The sequence below is a fragment of the Danio aesculapii genome, chromosome 21 (assembly GCF_903798145.1).
Source record: "Danio aesculapii chromosome 21, fDanAes4.1, whole genome shotgun sequence".
Taxonomy (NCBI): domain Eukaryota; kingdom Metazoa; phylum Chordata; class Actinopteri; order Cypriniformes; family Danionidae; genus Danio; species Danio aesculapii.
Genome location: NC_079455.1, coordinates 41,609,012 through 41,629,011, shown reverse-complemented (window position 1 = coordinate 41,629,011; position 20,000 = coordinate 41,609,012). Strand labels below are relative to the sequence as shown.

Below are 20,000 nucleotides of genomic sequence, written 5' to 3'. Positions count from 1 at the left end.
TGTCAAAGCAGCTTCACATAAAAGGTCACAGTAAATAGGAACAGTGTAGTTCAGTTTGTAGTGTTTAAGTTCAGTTCAGTTTAGCTCAGTTCAGTGTGGTTTAATAATCACTACTGAGAGTCCAAATACTGAAGAGCAAATCCAACGATGCGCAGCTCTATAGATCCCGAACCATGCAAGCCAGTGGCGACAGCGGAGAGGGAAAAAAAACTTCACTAAAGGCGGAAGTGAAGAAAAAAAACCTTGAGAGAAGCCAGGCTCAGTTGGGCACGATCATTTTAATTTCTCCGCTGGCCAAACGTCTTGTGCAGAGCTGCAGTCTCAGTGGCGGAGGCTGGAAGCTGGCGGAGGCTGGAAGCTGGCCTCAGCGAAGACTCGTCTGTCTCTGGAGCGTCACAGGAATCAGTCTCATGAAATCAGAAATTTCTTCTGAATCAGAAATCTCAATACAGATATGAGGAAAATCTATTAAATGAGACCATTTGAATCGATTATTAGCATGTTTGTTACACCATCAGCATAACGTGTAAGCCATGAAGAAGTGTTTGTTCAACAATATACAAGTAGTGTAAAACTAATAATCAAATGACCCTTGAATATTTACAAAAATAGAGTTTTAGTAAAAATAGAGCACTTTCTGACATTTATTTCAACGTTTAAATCAGCCCCAGAAATAATCTGCATGTGCATTACTCTCGACCACACACTAAGAAAAAATGGAAGTAAAACTGAAATACAGTATAATATAGTGAAGTACTTTAAACGTCCAATAGGATGGGGGTCAAAACCACAAGTGACTATATGCGACAGCACAACAATGATAGTGATTCAAAAACATGTTTTGGGGGGCCGAATCTCGTTATGTTTTTGATGTCAGTTGTGGACCGGAGATACGAGGGGCTGTAAATAGGCTGCGGACCAGAAGTTTGAGACCTCTGACAAAGGATATTCTAAAGAAATCACATATAGCAATCTGAGTTAATATTTTGAACTATAAAATGACATGAAAAAACTAATAATCAGAATTATTCGCCCCCCATTTAATTTTATTTTATAACCTAATTAACCTAGTTAAGCCTTTAACTGTCACTTTAAACTGTATAGAAGTGTCTTGGAAAATATCTAGTCAAATATTATTTACTGTCATCATGACAAAGAGAAAATAAATCAGTTATTAGAGATGAGTTATTAAACTATTGTTTAAAAATGTGTTAAAATCTTGTCTCCGTTAAACAGAAATTGAGGGTAAAAAACAAACAGGGGGGCTAATAATTCTGACTTCAACTGTATATCAGTGCTTCCCACAAGTTTGATATATACTTGCGGTGGTTGCTGAATTGAAACACACCATTTACCCAAATCACATAAATAGTTAACTATATGCAACAAACAAGACATAATTAAATTTTTTACAATAACTGTATTTATTTTGACTGTTATACACTGTTTCTTTTTAATAGTTTAAAGTAAAAAAAAAGACTATTCAGGAGCAATGTGCACCCACTGACAGGTCAAATCTGCTTCTCTCTCTCTTTCAAGTTCAAAGCAAACTTGAATGTCAAAGCATTTTGGATATGTATACAAAATAGATATATAAGCATCATCAAATTAATCAGCAAACGAGATATAATTGATAGAAAATGGAATAAAACTAGACAATATCTTTAAAAATGATCATAATTACAAGATTAAAACCTGTAGATTATTTTAAATAAGGCAAATGCGTTGATTAACCATTACTAATGGTACACACACAGTTGAAGTCAGAATTATTAGCCCCCCTTTGATTTTCCTTTTATCTTTTTAAAAAAAATTCCCAAATGATGTTTAACAGAGCAAGGAAATTTTCACATTGTCAGATAATATTGTTTCTACTGGAGAAAGTCTCATTTGATATATTTCAGCTCGAATAAAAGCAGTTTTTAATTTTTTATGAACCTTTTTAAGATCAATATTATTAGCTCCTTTAAGCTATATATTTTTCTCAATAGTCTACAGAACAAACCATCGTTATACAATAACTTGCCTAATTACCTTAACTTGCCTTGTTAACCTAATTAACCTAGTTAAGCCTTTAACTGTCACTTTAAGCTGTATAGAAGTGTCTTGAAAAATATCTAGTCTAATATTATTTACTGTCATCATGGCAAAGATTAAATAAATCAGTTATTAGAAATGAGTTATTAAAACTATTATGTTTAGAAATGTGTTGAAAAGATCTACAGAAATTGGTAAAAAAAAATAAACAGGGGGCTAATAATTCAGGGGGGGCTAATAATTCTGACTTCAACTGTATATTTTGCAGCCAGTTTAGAACAGTCATTTTTTCCTCTTCGAGTATATAATAAAGTTTTTCTGAGTCGTTTAGAAAAAAAAGAATGTATTATTTAATGTTTCTCTCGCTCTCACGACTGCACGCACAGTCAGCTGCGATGCCAAGCAAAAGTAGGCTTAAGTAAAAAAGAAAAGCAAAAGCACATACGAGCTTTAGAAAGCGAAAGCAAAAGTTGAATCTCGGACATTTAGCGAATTTTTTAAGTCCTAAAAAGACCACCTCTGTGGGTCTGCAGGGCACGTGAGACTGTCTGTAGCTATGTTTCCATCCAAAAAGGCTAATTAAGTTTATGCTCTAAACTGAATTATCGCATAAAAGACGTGCAAATGAAGCAGCAGGTCTCGCGCACACAGAACGAAATGCGAAAACGAAGATTTTCCACCACTTAAACGATCCCGGATGTTTAGTTATTGTGCGTAGACCAATGTTAGGATGTTAATAACAGTAAATTGAGGATGTTAATAACAGTTAAAAAAATAATGTGTCACTAAATATACTTGGACGGCCATTAATATACCTGGGCGGCCCACCCAAGTAAAGTCTATGTGTGGGAAGCACTGCTATATATTTAAAAACCGCTCCAGATTATGAGACGAAAATATTCCAAACGGAACACATTCCTTCAGTATTTAGTTCCTAGAGGCGCATCCTGCTTTGATCCCTCCCTCATTAGTTTATTCTAATGTTTCCATGGTTACCGTTTCATTGAAGTGTAAAGGGGGGTCAGGGAAACCCAATATTGGCTCTGCTGCTTTTCTGTGTGTCTCTGTGTGTGTTCAATTAAACTTCATTCTGGACCCTCACTAACAGACCGTCTGTGCTCGTTTCCTTTGACCTTGTTACACTGTTTGTATCATACTGGTGAGCTCATTTGCATAAATCTGCATATTGTGCCCTAGTCCACCGGCTCTGCCTCCGAAGAAGCGCCAGTCGGCCCCGTCACCCACTCGTGTGGCAGTGGTGGCCCCGATGAGCCGGGGTCCGTGTAGTCTCAGCCTGCCTCCTGGAGCCCTCAGACAGGTACAACAACACATTCGAAATCTAAATAAGTCTTTGCATTTTCACATTGAAACTAATATAATAACTGTATTGCTATCTGGAAAATACCAATGTTTTTACCTCTTTTTCTGAAATGTTTCGGTGCTTCCCACAGGTTTGAAATATACTTGCGAGGTAGCTGGATTGAATCACAGCATTTACCCACATCACATAAATAGTTAACTACAGTTGAAGTCAGAATTATTAGCCTCCTGTTTATTTTTTCCCCAATTTCTGTTTAACTGAGTGAAGATTTCTTTAACATATTTCTAATCATAATAGTGTTAATAACTCATTTCTAATAACTGATTTATTATATCTTTGCCATGATGACAGTAAATAATATTTGACTAGATATTCTTCAAGACACTTCTATACAGCTTAAAGTGACATTTAAAGGCTTAACTAGGTTAATTAGGTTAACTAGGCAGGTTAGGGTAATTAGGCAAGTTATTGTATAGTGATGGTTTGTTCTGTAGACTATTGAAAAAAAAATTGCTTAAAGGGGCTAATAATATTGACCTTAAAATGGCTTTAAAAAATTTTAAACTGCTTTTATTCTAGCTGAAATAAAACAAATAAAACTTTCTCAAGAAGAAAAAATATTATCAGACATACTGTGAAAATTTTCTTGCTCTGTTAAACATCATTTGGGAAATATTTAAAAAAGAAAAGAAAAAAATCAAAGGCGGGCTAATAATTCTGATTTCAACTGTATATATTTATGCCTGTCTGAGAAAAGTGTATAAAGTGTGTAGTGAGGGATTTTACAGCCTTAAAACATCTATTATAATTATGAAAAATAAAGCTGACTACTTCCAGATTTCACCTTTAAGGGTTATTTTTAGAACGTAACTCCCGCGAAAAACGAGCGACCACTGTATACTGAATAAAAATAAAATCAAAATATGAAAAGAACTTGTTAATTTAAATAAACACTTACATAATTATATAAAAATATTAAACAAATGTAAAATAATAATACAGAAATACTTGTTTTAAATTGGCTTTTTAATAATTGTACATCTACTGTGACTTTCACTGATTAATCATCATTAATTTATTGACGAAAACAACCACTTTATTAAATTATTTATTCATTATTTATTTCAAATTAAAAAAATATATATTTACATTTAAATAAAACATTATTTAAATGATAAAAAATAAATAAATTTACTTTATGATATTTTAGAATAATGTATAATAATATAATATATACAGTTGAGGTCAGAATTATTAACCCCCTTAATTATTAGCCCCTCTGTTTATTTTTTCCCCAATTTCATAATATTATATTATAATGTTATTACTATATTCATAATACATACGTTTTAATAACTCATTTCTAATAACTGATTTATTTTATCTTTGCCATGATGACAGTAAATAATATTTTAATAGATATTTATCAAGACACTTTTATACAGCTTAAAGTGACATTTAAAGGCTTAACTAGGTTTATTAGATTAATTAGGCAGGTTAGGGTAACGATGGTTTGTTCTGTAGACCAGTGTTTCCCAACCCTGTTCCTGGAGGCACACCAACAGTACATATTTTGGATGTCTCCGTTATCTGACCCATTAACTTCAGGTTTTGGAGTCTCTTCTGATGTTATGATAAGATGATTCAGGTGTGTTTGATTAGGGAGAGGTTGAAAATGTGGACTGTTGGTGTGCCTTCAGGAACAGGGTTGGGAAACACTGCTGTAGACTATCGAAAACAAATAGTTTTCAAGGGGCTAATACTTTTGACCTTAAAACGGTTTTTAAAATATTAAAAAACGCTTTTATTCTAGCCGAAATAAAACAAATAAGACTTTCTCCAGAAGAAAAAATATTATCAGACATACTGTGAAAATTTCCTTGCTCTGTTAAACATCATTTGGGAAATATTTAAAAGAGAATAAAAAATTCAAATGGGGCCAATAATTTTGACTTCAACTGTATTTAATAATAATTTGCTCTATTGATGTATTTCTGCATTTAAGACTGCTTTAGTATTACAGTTTTTATGTTATACAGGTGTTTTTTCAAGACATTTTATTGACAAGTAATTTCTAAAACTACACATTGAAATAGTTGTGCAGGTCTGGATTGTGGTGTGTGTGTAAAGTGTGTGTTGTCTGTGCTCCAGCAGCAGGAGTTTGATGTGGATCTCCTCCAGAGGCGTTTCTCTGGCGGCAGTCAGTCGTATGATGGAGAGTCTCCTCGTCTTTCTCCCTGTAACAGCATGGGAAAACTCAGCAAATCTGATGAGCAGCTTTCGTCTCTGGAGCGAGACAGCGGACAGTGCTCTCGCAACACCAGCTGTGAAACACTCGGTACACACACACTGATTCAGAGTGTGTTTTCTCATTTCTGTCACCTGATTGAGTTTCTTCAGTAATGTCACTAGCCATGTTTCAAACAAAGATGCTAATTAAAGTGTTATACTGCATGAAATAAAGCAGCATTTTCATCTAATGAGTCAAACAGGACAAAATAGTCACTTCCTGATAAACTGGCGGCAAATATCAGACAGAAATTTTTTTTTTTTTTGAGGTAGGAGAAGCCATTGTGGGGCTTTTTTCTTATATAATAAATGACTTGCACCTTAAGCCGCCTTTCCACTGCACACGACCGGACTGGAAGTCATTCATTTCCAATGGAGGGTAGTCTGGGAACTATGTTGAGCTCCGATTATCTCTGTATGTTGAACATTTGGATCTTATTTGAGCTGTAGATACGTTAAATTATTTGAGCTTCTGCGACTAGACCACATGCAACTGGATGTGATGTACTCAAGTGTTGTCCAATCAGATCCAAGTATGCGAGAATCATTAGTAGTTTTTTATTGATTTTAAAATCAGAAGAGTCTATATTAAAAAAAACGCACACACACACATTGCGAATATGCAAATTAAGTGAGCAATATCACATGAATAGCGGTGAGATATGGCTGTATATCGGCTCTGGTGGGAGGCGTGCATTTGCTCGAGGCAGGCTGAGTGCCTTATTGTACCCCCAGTGACAATATAGAACTATATCGCACTGCTACTCGTGTGATATTGCGTTTATACAACAGTTCGACGGCATAATCATATATATAAAAAGAAAATTAAATACGGAGAGTCTAATGCTGTGTTCACACCAGACGTTTCGAGTTCACACGTCAAATCCACTTAATTCGCTTCAAATTCACTTCACAATAGAAGCGGGCTTCTGTCTGCCCGGTGACTCTAGCTTCGTTGCTAAATGGCTAACATGGCTTTTATTGAGAGAATAGCTGTGTTTATGTGCTTTATAAAGGCTGAAACACAGCGTCGATTTGTTTGGAGCTGTTTCTGAGTCCAGTAGATCCTTTCAGAGGTGCAGCAGCTCTGTAAGCTTATAAACTCCTCCAGAAACTGTACCTGGATGATGGAAGCTTTCAGCGGTGCTTCTGACTGAGCCGAGCCCAGATTGATGAACTGTTGTCGGTGTCGGCAGGAGGATTTTCCCCTGGGACACCAACAACAAGCGCTACGTCATAATCACGCCTCCACAAGAGCAAGCTCCTGATTGGTTAACACGGCGCGAATGTCCTTGTCAATCGCGTTAAACGCTCAACTTGCGCCACCTCATTCGTGCGTATCGTGCCACAGGATGTCTGTTCGCGTCTTTGCATTGACTTAACATGTAAATCACTCGTGCTTGATGCTTCTTCCACGCCTGGTGTAAACGCAGCAATAAAAAAAACCTTATCTAAGAGGAACTACGTTCTTCCACCGGTCATTCACATCTGATGCTGACGTCAGAACAGCAGAAACCGTTGCTACTTCCCAAACATCACTTTAGAGCTAGTGTTAGAGCGATTCTCTTGCGTAATGTCTAAAATTATGACAAAACACTTGATTTTGCTCACATTTTAAGATTATAAGGTTGAACAGGCGTGAAATGCCATCAGTCTACAGAGATTTCCCAGTATTTCTCTGTTGCAATCAGGGGAACACAATAGTTAACCCCGAAAAAGCCAAAGCAAAGCAAACACTACCAGATTACTATAGTATAAATACAGCACTACAACATATAAAAGAGAGAGATCGACTTAGAATGTCACTTACCTGTTTAATAAGGATATGTTCAGCTGTAATTTGAAACATACGCTGAAAAAATGCTGTTTTTCTCCTCTAAGGGCTTCTTATGTGGTCTCTGTCGCCATCTTGTGGCAGAACATCAACCGTCTTTGCTCTGCTCAGTATGATAGGCTGATGGCCGCGAGTGTGCTGAATCTCTGAAATTATGGATATTTTAAAATAGGCACTATCCTTATAAATAAACTGCATAGCTGCAATTTAAACAACTACATTCTCGCCTAAAAAGGCGTCAAAAGTACATTATGTTGTCCAACAGCTGCTATATTTGTCAAACTGTAGTACTCTGCTTGCCACTCGTGTGGGCGGAGTGATACACGAGGGTGAAGAGGCTGTATGAGTGCTGATATTACTTTAATATCCCATGGCTATCAGCCAATCAGATTCAAGAACTGGACATATCTGTAATATCGCATGGAACATTTGATATAATATATTGATATATTATATATAATTCATATCATGCATGTTTTCGCTATAAAAAAAGTTATTTAAATAAAATAATAAAGTAAAAAGGTGAAAGTGATATTAAACCAATATATGAACACTCTCTTTCTCTCAGAGCTGCTTTTTTGTTATTTTCCTGTTGTTTATTGTTACTTTAAACACTCTATTATTCATCCACTGTCTTAATTAATAAATAGATTAACTTACCATCAATAACTTATCAGGATTAACTCCTTTCTTTTTTTTTGCAGAAGGATACGATCCAGATTATGACTTCTTAAATCAGGATCTGTCCGTCTCTGAACCGCTGCCGTTTCCCACCAACACCGGCGGCAGTCTGAGCCCTCTCCCAGAGTGCAACACTGAGTCTCAGTCTCTAAGCCCCGCCCACATCCCTGCCCGCCCACGCTTCAGCGCTCCAGTAACCAATCAGGCATCCCTAGACTACTGGAATCCATCCCTCACACCTGGACAGGCCAATATTGTGCTTCCTCCTGCTCTCCCACAGAAGAAGCGCCGCTCTGCACCAATCATATCGGCGTATCCTCTGTACGAGCGCCTCCCGTCACACTACGATAACCTATCAGAGGAGGAGCAGCCCACGCCGCCATTTCCATTGGTTACGCCGGGGTCGCCGCAGGTCAACGGAGACGGTGTTTTACAATATACAGACGCTGACAGTCCACCACCGCTGCCGGAGAAAAAGGGCAAACAGAGTAAGAGAAAAATGGCAATCATACCTGGCCACCTAGCAACACCTTAGAAACCACCTAGAAACACCTTAGCAACCACTTAGTAATGCCTTAGTAACCACTCAGAACACCCTAGCAACATCTTAGCAACCACATAAAATACCCTAGCAATTCCTTAGCAACTACTCAGAACACTCTAGCAACCACTTGGCAACACCTTAGTAACCTTAACAACCGCCTAGCAACACCTTAGCAATCAATGCCTTAGATACCACATAGCAACGCCTTAGCAACCGCCTAGCAACCACTCAGAACACCCTAGCAACCATATAGCAACCACCTAGCTACACCTTAGCAACTGCCTAGCAACACCTTAGCAGCCACCTAGCAATTACTTAGAAACCACCTATCAACTCATTAGCAACCACCTAGCAGCCACTCAGAACACCCTAGCAATACCTTAGCAATGACCTAGCAACCACCTAGCAACACCTTAGCAACCACCTAACAACCCCTCAGAACACCCTTGCAACATCTTAGCAACGACCTAGAACACCTTAGCAACCGCCTAGCAACACCTTAGCAACCGCCTAGCAACCACTCCTAACAACACCCTATCAATATTTTAGCAACCATATAAAACGTCCTAGCAATGCTTTAGCAACAACTCGAAACACCCATCAACACCTTAGCAACCACCTAGCAACACCTTAGCAACCACCTAGCAGCTACTCAGAACACCTTAGCAACTGCCTGGCAATGCCTTAACAACCAGTCAAAACACACTAGCTTAGCAACCGCCTAGCAACCACTCAGAACACTCTAGCAACCACTTAGCAACCACTCAGAACCCCCTGACAAGCCCCTGACAACAGCCTAGCAAGAAACATGCCAATCCATTCTAGAAACCTGTTAACCAATATGTATGTGGTTTCAAGCTTCTCAAAAACTACTTCAATTATTTAAACTTTAAGCGACTTCAAACTTTCAGACGAGGCTTTCTCAAGACGCCTTAAAGCTTGTCTCCGAACTTTATTTTCCTAGTTATTATTATTATTATTAATAGATATACATAACATACCATAAAAAACATGCACCGATACAATTCACCAAACAAGAAAAGATCAGGAGAACTTAACTGTACACTAAATAAGTATAAAAATAATAAGGTAAAATATCACATATATGCACAGAAACATACATGCATAAGATAGCATGAATAAGATTTATACAGCATACCTGTCAACCCTCCTGTTTTTCCTGGGATTCTCCCGTATTTTACAGTTCTATCCCGCTATCATCCCGTAAAAATATTTTCCCGTATTTCTCCAGTATTTTCAGTCATTCACTGAAGGGTGGCTATGAACATTAAAGAGCCGAGCCTCCCTAAACACAACCCATACCACCGTACCACCAGGGGCCGCCCCTTGCTCTTAAATGTGAGTCTGTTCTGTGCTTTTGCTTTGTTTAGGCATGAAAACACTTTGAAATAAATATAAAAACGGCCGGATTCCCTTTCCTTTTTATTACAGGTGCCGTCTCCCCTTCATATGCAATCCTCAAAACAGTCATATAGCAGTGCGTGACTGTCAGCTGACGCGCTTCATCATAGTGATTAATAGACGCTGTTTCCCAAACGGATTCTGTACACGCGATTTGAAGCGGAGTGATAGTTTGGGTTTTGGGTGTGTGTTTGAACAGATATGTACACATCATTAATAATATTAATAATATCTAAAGATGTCGATCTTGGAGGGTTTTTTTAAGACTAATTTTGTCCTAAATGAGCATAAAAAGTTTGGAAAGCAATCGAAAGCTTTCATTATAACGTTAGATGTGTGCATTTTTAAAGTGACACCTGTTATTTAATGTAATCAAATGAAAATAATCTAAATAAATAAGAGATTCATTCGCTGCTCTTTAATCAGAATGTGTAAGTTATCCAGTGAAGAAAAGGCTAATGAGATTTGATAGCTTGATTCTATTTCATTATAATAGCATATTAATTTTAATAAGCTGAACTGTTCGCTAATTTATTCGCTGCTAATGTATATTATTTATTTATTCTTTTGTAAATAATAATAATAAAACCTATCACTGACCATTTAACTGTTTATTTACAATGAAACAGCTCCAAATTAACATATTTAGTAATTTGGGGATTTTTTTAAAGGAGGAGAGGGGGTCAGGGGAATCCCTTATTATGGTGGGCATTTCCCTTATTTTCACATCCCAATGTTGACAGGTATGTTATACAGAGAAACAAAAAAAAAAAGAGATATAGATGTCTCCTTGTATGTATAGAAAACGGGCTCCAGATCTGTTCTGTCTTTTGTTTTATTGTGAACCAAATCATTTCTATTCTACGAGCATTTTAATGAAAAAATAATAAATTAAGGTCAATATTATTAGCCGCCTTAAGCAAATAGTTTTTTGTATAGTCTACAGAATAAACCAATGTTATATATTACCTTAAAAAGACCCTATTATACATGAAATAGGGTCATATTTAGGTTGTAAGGGTCTCCAACAACAGTCTAATATGCATGCAAGGTCAAAAACACTGTCATGGTCTTATAATCTGCATTTATTTTGACCTAATTATCCCAGCGACTCCCATATGAATCGTTCAGCGATTCATTTGTTCCCAAACCCCTCCTCAGCGCGAAGCTAATCTGCGCTGATTGGACCGATGACAGCCTGCTGCGATTAGTCGACAGTGACAGCCTTCAGCGCGAGACAGAGTGAAATGCCCAGCAGCTAATCAACAATATAAAAGTAGTCACAGTGCACACACGTTTCATAGTGTAAGGCGTGGATTTTGGCTGCCAGTGGGTGAATGTAAATACAGACGATGGACTTGAAAATACAGACGACTAACTATTTTATTGAGTAAAAACATCAAGAACTGGCGAGGAGATCTCCTAGCCAGTCACAGTCTACCTGCTCTTTTCACACAGACACATACACATTACCCTCCACCTCAGAAGACACAACCACAGGGCCGGCGCGTCCATAGAGCGGCAGAACAGAGAGGGCGACGTCCGCGACCCCTCCGTCACCACCCGCGTCCTCAGTTATATCCGCGGCACCCACCCCCCTCCCCCCAGCGGATATAACTGCTGAGGACACGGGTGGTGAGGGAAGTGTCGCGGACACCATAGACGCGACCTGGCGGCTGCCTTGGGCGGCAGAATAGAGAGGGCAGCACCACCTTAAAACTGTTATGTTTAGAAATGTGTTGGAAAATTTGTCTCTCCGTTAATCAGGAGTTGGGAAAAACATATAAAGTAATACAAATGTAATCCTGACTTCAATCGTTTTCTCTGTGTAGTCCTGCAGTACATGCAGTTTGTGGAGGATTACTCCGAGCCGCAGCCGTCCGTCTTCTACCAGCTGCCTCAGAGCGAGAGTATTTACGAGCAGCGCAGGAACAAGCGCTTTCAGGAGGTTTACGGCCTCAACGACTCATACAGCAGCTCCGACTCCATTCCCGCTTCAGCTGCAGATCCGCACGAGCGCGTCCCGCCGCCTGCGCTGCCTCCCAAACTCCGACAACTGGTGAGTTATGATCACATCAAACGCATGTTATCAGGTCAAAGGTCACGCTCTTAAAGCTTAGAGGTCAAACTCAGGTACTTTAGATTAGATTAGGCTGTACATGGGGCAGCTTTGGTGGCTCTGTCTAGGTCAATGTAAAGTCAAGTGGAAAATGTCCGAAAGAGTGCCCCAGCAGCATCTCTTTAAGACTCCTCACTCATTATCATTATTTTGATGATTTAAATGTAATTTTTAGATGTACATTTAGGGAATTAGACATCACAGGTGGTACAAATGTCAAGTAGCTCATGCAGTTTTCTTCTCTGGTTGTTCATGTTTTCTCTTTGGTGATTTGGTGTTTAAAAGCAACATGAAAATTCACTTTTTTCTTAAAGGTTTTCCTAAATATATTGAAGAATTTACACTGCTACACATATTTTTAAATATATTTGTAATTTATTTTTCCTCATTAATGTACATCACAGAACTGTTGACATTTTTGCAGATTTATTCAAAAAGAAGAACTGAAATCTAGGCACGGCTGTTATACGATACTGACGGTTTGATAACCTTTGATAAAAATATCACAGTTTCACGGTATTGTGATTACTGCTCTAAAATATATTCTTTTTAAATGTCTGGGTAAAAACAGGGTTTCTGCAGGTTTTATCACGGCAAATTTAAGACTTTTAAGACCTTTTTAAGACAATTATCAATGAAATTTAAGACTATCACAGGGCAAAACGCTAATCATTTTCTGAAATAACCAGTGGAATTTTTTTATTAGCCCAATTAAAATTAAAACTCAGTTATTTCTTCGCCTCATATTTTAAATAATGTGTCAAAACAAGCAAACTATAGTTACTATTCATATTTTATTAGCAGAACCTCTTCATAAAAGGCAAGTTTTAAAAGCTATAATAAACAAAATTGATGCACAAAATAAATAAAAAAAATTTTTAAATGTTCCTAATGTTCAATAAATGATCTTCAGAATTCTGAGGTCTATATGAAGGTTAATATTTATTTTGAGGGTAACTACACCTTTAACTTCTAGATTGTTAAAATGCTTTATAAAACAAAACTAATTTTTTGGTGTCATTTATTTAATCGACACTCATAATGAGATGCTAATCTAAAAGTCTTCTGAAAATCAAACCAAAACAGAATATTTTTCACAAATGCAATGTAGCATAGCATAAATGTATGCATAAAAACATGAAAACATGGAGAACTTTTAAACAAATGTTATTGTAAGGATGTAAGGAAGACAATTAAACCATATTGCTAAATCGTTAATAAATGTTAATTTTGTTGAACGTTTTTTTTATATGCGTTTGTTGGTTGTACTGATTGGCTGTAGCGTTACATGGACAATTAGTGAAAATTATGACCTGTTTAAAAGTATTTAAGACCCACAACAGCATATTTCAGCGGAATTTTCAGTGAGTAAAACAAAAATTTTTAAACACAATATATTTTATTTTGAGAAACATTCTAAATATTTTTGAGCAGTAAACATGTCAGGCTGCTCTGTTTATTAGTTTCAAAAACACAGATTTCTTTACAATTTAAAATAAGATCTTTGGATATTTCTTTTTCTGCTGGCGATACTGTTTTCCTAAAAAGCTGAAAAGAAAAAGTAAATAAAAAATCTTACACATACCTTAGAAACGGTATAGCAGAACATTTTGGCGGTTTTTAAACCTTGACTTTTCCAAACCGCGGTATACCTTGAAAACGGTTATTGTCCCATCCTCACTGAAATATCACATGGTCCTAAGTATTCAGACCCTTTGCTCAGTATTTAGTAGAAGCACCCTTTCAATCTAATACAGCCATGAGTCTGTTTGGAAAAGATGCAACAAGTTTTTCACACCTGGATTTGGGGATCCTCTGCCATTCCTCCTTGCAGATCCTCTCCAATTCTGTCAGGTTGAATGGTAAACGTTGGTGGACAGCCATTTTTAGGTCTCTCCAGAGATGCTCAATTGGGTTTAGGTCAGGGCTGTGGCTGGGCCATTCAAGAACAGTCTCGAAGTTGTAAAGCCGCTCTTTTATTTTAGCTGTGTGCTTAGGGTCATTGTCTTGTTGGAAGGTAAACCTTGGGACCGGTCGGAGAAGGTTTTCGTCCAGGATATCCCTGTACTTGGCCACATTCATCTTTCCCTCAATTGCAACCAATCGTCCTGTCCCTGCAGCTGAAAAACACCTCCACAGCATGATGCTGCCTCCACCATGCTTCACTGTTGGGACTGTATGGGACAGGTGATGAGCAGGTTTTCTCCACATATACCGCTTAGAATTAAGGGCAAAAACCTATCTTGGTCTCATCAGACCTTATTTCTCACCATCCTGGAGTCCTTCAGGTGTTTTTTTAGCAAGCTCCATGCAGGCTTCATGTGTCGGGCCACTCTGCTATAAAGCCCAGACTGGTGGAGAGCTGCAGTGATGGTTGACTTTCTCCCAACTGCATTTCTGGAGCTCAGCCACAGTGATTTTTGGGTTCTTCTTTTACCGCTCTCACCAAGGCTCTTCTCCCCCAATAGCTCTAGGAGGGGTTCTGGTCGTTCCAAACATCTTCCATTTAAAGGTTATGGAGGCCACTGTGCTCTAAGGAACCTTAAGTACAGCATAAATGTTTTTGTAACCTCTGCCAGATCTGTGTCTTGCCACAATTCTGTCTCTGAGCTCTTCAGGCAAGTTCATTTGACCTCATGATTCTTTTGCTCTGACATGCATTGTGAACTGTAAAATTGTGTAAAATGTAAGGGGGTCTGAAAGCTTTCCGTTCCTATTGTATGTATATGTATAGATAATGTTTGGTTATTTTTGTTCCTTTCTGTTTTATTTTAGTCACATTTAGCCTTACTATCTCCCACATGGAAAAATACTACAGTAATTTAGAGAGAATACTACAGTTTTTTAACCATACCATAGTCAAGTGTATTATACTGCATATGTTACAGTAAATAAGTAAAGGTTTATTTATATAGCACCTTTCCCAGACATTAAGTCACAGAAGTGCTTTACAATAACAAGTAAAAGAACACATGACAATAAAAGAAGGCATGTTAAAACATATTAAAACTAATTAAAAATCCAAATACAGAAACACTAATACTGATTATTAAAAGCTTGACCAAAAAGGTGCGCCTTTAAATGCTTTTAAAAAAGTTCAACTGATCTCAGAGTTCTCAGTGCTATCGGGAGAGAGTTCCAGAACTGTGGGGCCACCACACAGAAAGCACCTTTAGTCTTAAGACGAGTTCTGGGAATGGTTAAAAGGTTTTTGCCAGAAGACCTCAGAGACCGGCTACAAGAGTGACTGCTTAAAAGATCTTGAATATACAGGGGTGCTTGACCATGCAGAGCTCTATATGTAATGACCAGAATCTTAAAATGTACTCTAAAACTGATAGGAAGCCAGTGAAGTGCCTTAAGCACAGGTGTAATATGTGGCCTTCTACTGGTGTTAGTTAAAAGCCTCGCCGCTGCATTCTGCACAACCTGCAATCGCTCCATAGAGGATTTGTACAGACCAGTGAACAGAACATTTCAATAATCCAATCAAGACGAGATGAAGGCATGGACAAGCATCTCCATCTCTTCCTTTGACTTAAAACTTTTTGTTAATGAATGCTCCATCATACTGTGTTACTAACTATTGTAAACTGTAATAAATGCTGTAATAAACATCTGTTTTTACTACAGTAAATTGGTCAGTTCTAGTATAAAACAGTGTAACCCGAAAGTATTCATATCGCTTCACTTTTTCCACATTTTTTTATGTTACAGCCTTTTTACAAAATGGATTAAATTCATTTATTTTTCCTCAGAATTCTACAGCCTCAAGTCTTTTTGAATATGATGCCACAAGCTTGGCACACCTGTCTTTGGGAATTTTTGCCCATTCCTCTTTGCAGTACCTCTCAAGCTCTATCAGGTTAGATGGGAAGCGATGGTGTACAGCCATTTTCAGATCTCTCCAGAGATGTTCAATAGGATTTAGGTCTGAGCTCTGGCTGGGCCACTCAAAGGCATTCACCGAGTTGTTGTGAAGCCACTCCATTGATATTTTGGCGGTGTGCTTTGGGTCATTGTCCTAGTGTAACAAAAATGGATTTCATTTTATGGCTTTAGATTTAATTACCTTAATAACCTTCATGTATATAGGAAAAGGTTGTCTGTAGACTCTCATGTTGCCTTTACTTTTTCTACTTCTACTTATTCTAGCTGCTGCTTTTTTCCTCTAACTCACTGTGATCTGTTCTTCTTTCCTCTGTCTGTCTTCTTTCTCTTCTGTTTCCCTGTTGTGCTCCAGGCCTCCTGCACTACTACTACTACTTCTCCCCCTCCTTCATTCTCTTCTTCTTCTTTTTCAACTCTCCCTCCTCCTGCTGGCCTTCCGGAGGAGGCGGAGCCTGCTCTTGGTCTCAGCCTATCAGTGTCTAGCTCCTTCCTCTGTGGCCACGCCTCTTTGACCACTCCTTTGGTGAGTGTCCTGCTGATGTTGTGTGTAGGGTGCATAGATAATATTAATTTAAATTATTATTATTGATGATGATAATAATAATATTGATACTTATTATTGATATTGTAATTATTATTTAATAATTAATATTATTAAATAATAATAATAATAATTATTATTATTATTATTATTATTGTTTTCATTATTTATATTATTTAAGTTTATTGTTGTTATTATTATTAATTGAGTAATATTATTATTTTATTGTAATGATGATATTTTATTATGATGTCATTTTTGATGATAATTAATTTAAATTAATATTGTTATTATCATTTAATGATTATTATTATTATTATTATTTGTATTTTTGTTTTAAAAATTTAAAAACTTATAATTTATATTAACAGCAATAATTATATAATAATCGTTGTTGTTGTTGTTGTTATTATTATTATTGATCATTATAATTTTAAATATTGTTATTGTTATTATTTTTGATGATGATAATGTTAATATTGATACTTTTTATTGACATTGTTATAATATAACAATTACTATTATTCATATTATTGTTATTAATAGTAATAATAATAATAATAATAATAAATACAATTATTATGATTGTTATTATTATTTAAAATTGTTTAATTATTTATAATATTTATATTTCTTGTTGTTATTGATGATATTATTAATAATAACACTTACTATAATATTGCTATTATATAATTATTTAATAAAATTATTATTATTATTATTATTATGTATTTAATAATTATTATTGTTTGTATTTATAGCTGTTTTCTTTATTTATATAACTTCTATTTATAATTGATATTATTAACGGTCATAATTAAACAATAATAATTATTATGTTGTTGTTGTTATTAATAATATTGATGATTATAATATAAATGTTATTTTAATTTTTATAGATGATAAATACTATTATTATGATTATTATTATTATTTATAATTGTTTTAATTATTTATAATATTTGTATTTATTATTGTTATTATTAATAATTGATATAATTAACGGTCATAATTAAACAATAATAATTATTGTTATGTTGTTGTTGTTAATAATATTGATGATTATAATATAATGTTATTTTAATTATTATAGATGATAAATACTATTATTATGATCATTATTATTATTTATAATTGTTTTAATTATTTATAATATTTGTATTTATTATTGTTATTATTAATAACAACAATAATATTTTTGATTACAATTATTAATATTTATGATAATTTTAATAATAACACTTATTATAATATTGCTGTTGTATAATTGTTTAATATAATTTTTATTATTCACATTTTTGTTATAAATAATTTTTGTTAATCGTATTTAAATGTATTATTGTTTCCATTATGTAATTTATATTTATAATTGATATTATTAAGTCGTAATTATATATGAATAAGAATAATTATTATGGTTATTATTATTATTGGTGATTACAATAATCATTATAACAACAATAATTATTATGATAATTTATATTCATAATAGTATTATATTTAGAATTGTTATTATTTTTAATGATTATTTATTTCATTTTTAACTGGTTTATATAATATTAGCATAAGTGCATTATTTGTACACCACATATCAGAATCAGAAAGAACTGTAGTCCACATATATTCAACTGTATATCTTAAATATCTCAAATGGGATTTATTTTCCTTTAATAAATATGTTTTATTTATTTGATACATTTACATACAGATTAGATGTATTGAGCATTTTGCATAAATACAGAACAGGATTTTATGCCTATTATGTTTCTTGTAGTTTAACTCGCAGGTCATCTGTGTTCAGTGTGTTCTGGTCATCTTCTGTGTGGTTTGGACACACATCTGTTTTTGTCATCATTTTTCTTATGGCTCCTTGGGGTGCTTATTAAACAGCTGTTCGCATGTGACTTAAAGGTTATTTATGGTGTGTGTCTGCGCATATGTGCATATATAAGTCTGTGTGTGTGTTGGTGTGCGTGTGTGTGTCCTGTTGGGTTTTAACGAGTCGTTTTTGAAACCAGAACCGAAGCTGAATTAAAGTGTAAGTCTAAAAGCTGATTTTAATCTTGATTTATCTCTTTATCAGGGTTTAAGGCTTAGAGTTTAATCTTCATGTAGCCTTAAAAATAAGTTTTGAGTCTGTCCTTCATACATATGCTTTTATTGCTTGTGTTTGATTTCACTAACATCTAGGGCCCTATCATACACCTGGTGCTATAAGGCGCAAGACATGTTTGGCATGATTTGTTGCTATTTTCAGACCAGCGCAACTGTAATAGGGTATATGCCGAGCTAGTGTTGTTCCCATACTGATAAACCTCCGGTGACCGGTTATTGTGATTTTTTTTCCATTAAATACGATTCCTTTTACAAAATCGATGTTGTAATGTAATTAAAATACAATCAGTTAAATAGACTTGCATTCGTTTAGTTTCTCAAGCGTAAAACAAGACAAAACGCCGTTTACTCATACGCGCCTGTCAGAATCGGCAGGCTAACGCAGAAGCTCCCTTGAATATACTGGGGTAAAATAAATGCTCATATTACAAAGACGTGGCGGGGGGGGGAAATGTAATTTAATGCAGTGCTTCTTGTACAATCTGAGACCCACTTTATATCAGATATCACTCAGCCAATGTAGATCGCTGATTTTTAAAGAAAACAGACCTTAAACGCGGTGATTTTGCAATTGCATACAGTTCACAGGAAGCGCTTAACCCAGGTTACTGGCAAATTAAAAGTCCTATAAAATCCATTTGCGCTACTTTGTGGACTCATGTGTGTTTCAGTTTATAAAGGAGTTCCTGAAAGCAAAGAAGGTCAAGGTGCTCCAGGATTGGCCAGCCCAGTCACCAGACATGAACATTATTGAGCATGTCTGGGGTAAGATGATGGAGGGGGCATTGAAGATGAATCCAAATAATCCTGATCCCTCTGGGAGTCCTGCAAGAACGCTTTCTTTGCCATTCCAGATGACTTTATTAATAAGTGATTGGAGTCATTGCAGAGATGTATGGATGCAGTCCTCCAAGCTCATGATGGAGTCAGACACAATATTCATTCTATTTCCACTGCAGCATGATGATATATTCTATACTGGACATTATTTCTGTTCAGTGACGAGACTTATGTCTAAGCAAAGTCAGACCTTACTGTCCTAATGAAATCATTAAAAATCAAGGCATGATCATGTTTAATTTTGGTCAAATAAGCGTAATCTAGAGGCACTGGATGATTACAGCTGAAATGAACAATACACAGAACAATGCATTCATATTGACTAATAGAGAAGTGTATTTAAACTGCACTGGAATCACACTGGCT

At 35.8% G+C, this 20,000-nt stretch overlaps 1 protein-coding gene across 6 annotated transcripts in view; it reads left to right on the top strand.

Moving 5' to 3' along the window:
- Window positions 1–20,000, top strand: part of rapgef1b (Rap guanine nucleotide exchange factor (GEF) 1b) — a 115,357-nt gene that overhangs the window by 72,959 nt on the left and 22,398 nt on the right. For 3 of the 6 annotated variants that reach the window (XM_056446191.1, XM_056446189.1, XM_056446194.1), the window contains 5 exons: window positions 3,235–3,355; window positions 5,510–5,696; window positions 8,186–8,650; window positions 11,961–12,187; window positions 16,491–16,661. In XM_056446191.1, the coding sequence (XP_056302166.1) occupies window positions 3,235–3,355; window positions 5,510–5,696; window positions 8,186–8,650; window positions 11,961–12,187; window positions 16,491–16,661 (1,171 nt within the window). The remainder of the gene's footprint in view (window positions 1–3,234; window positions 3,356–5,509; window positions 5,697–8,185; window positions 8,651–11,960; window positions 12,188–16,490; window positions 16,662–20,000) is intronic. The other 3 variants (XM_056446190.1, XM_056446193.1, XM_056446192.1) reach the window with 3 other exon arrangements.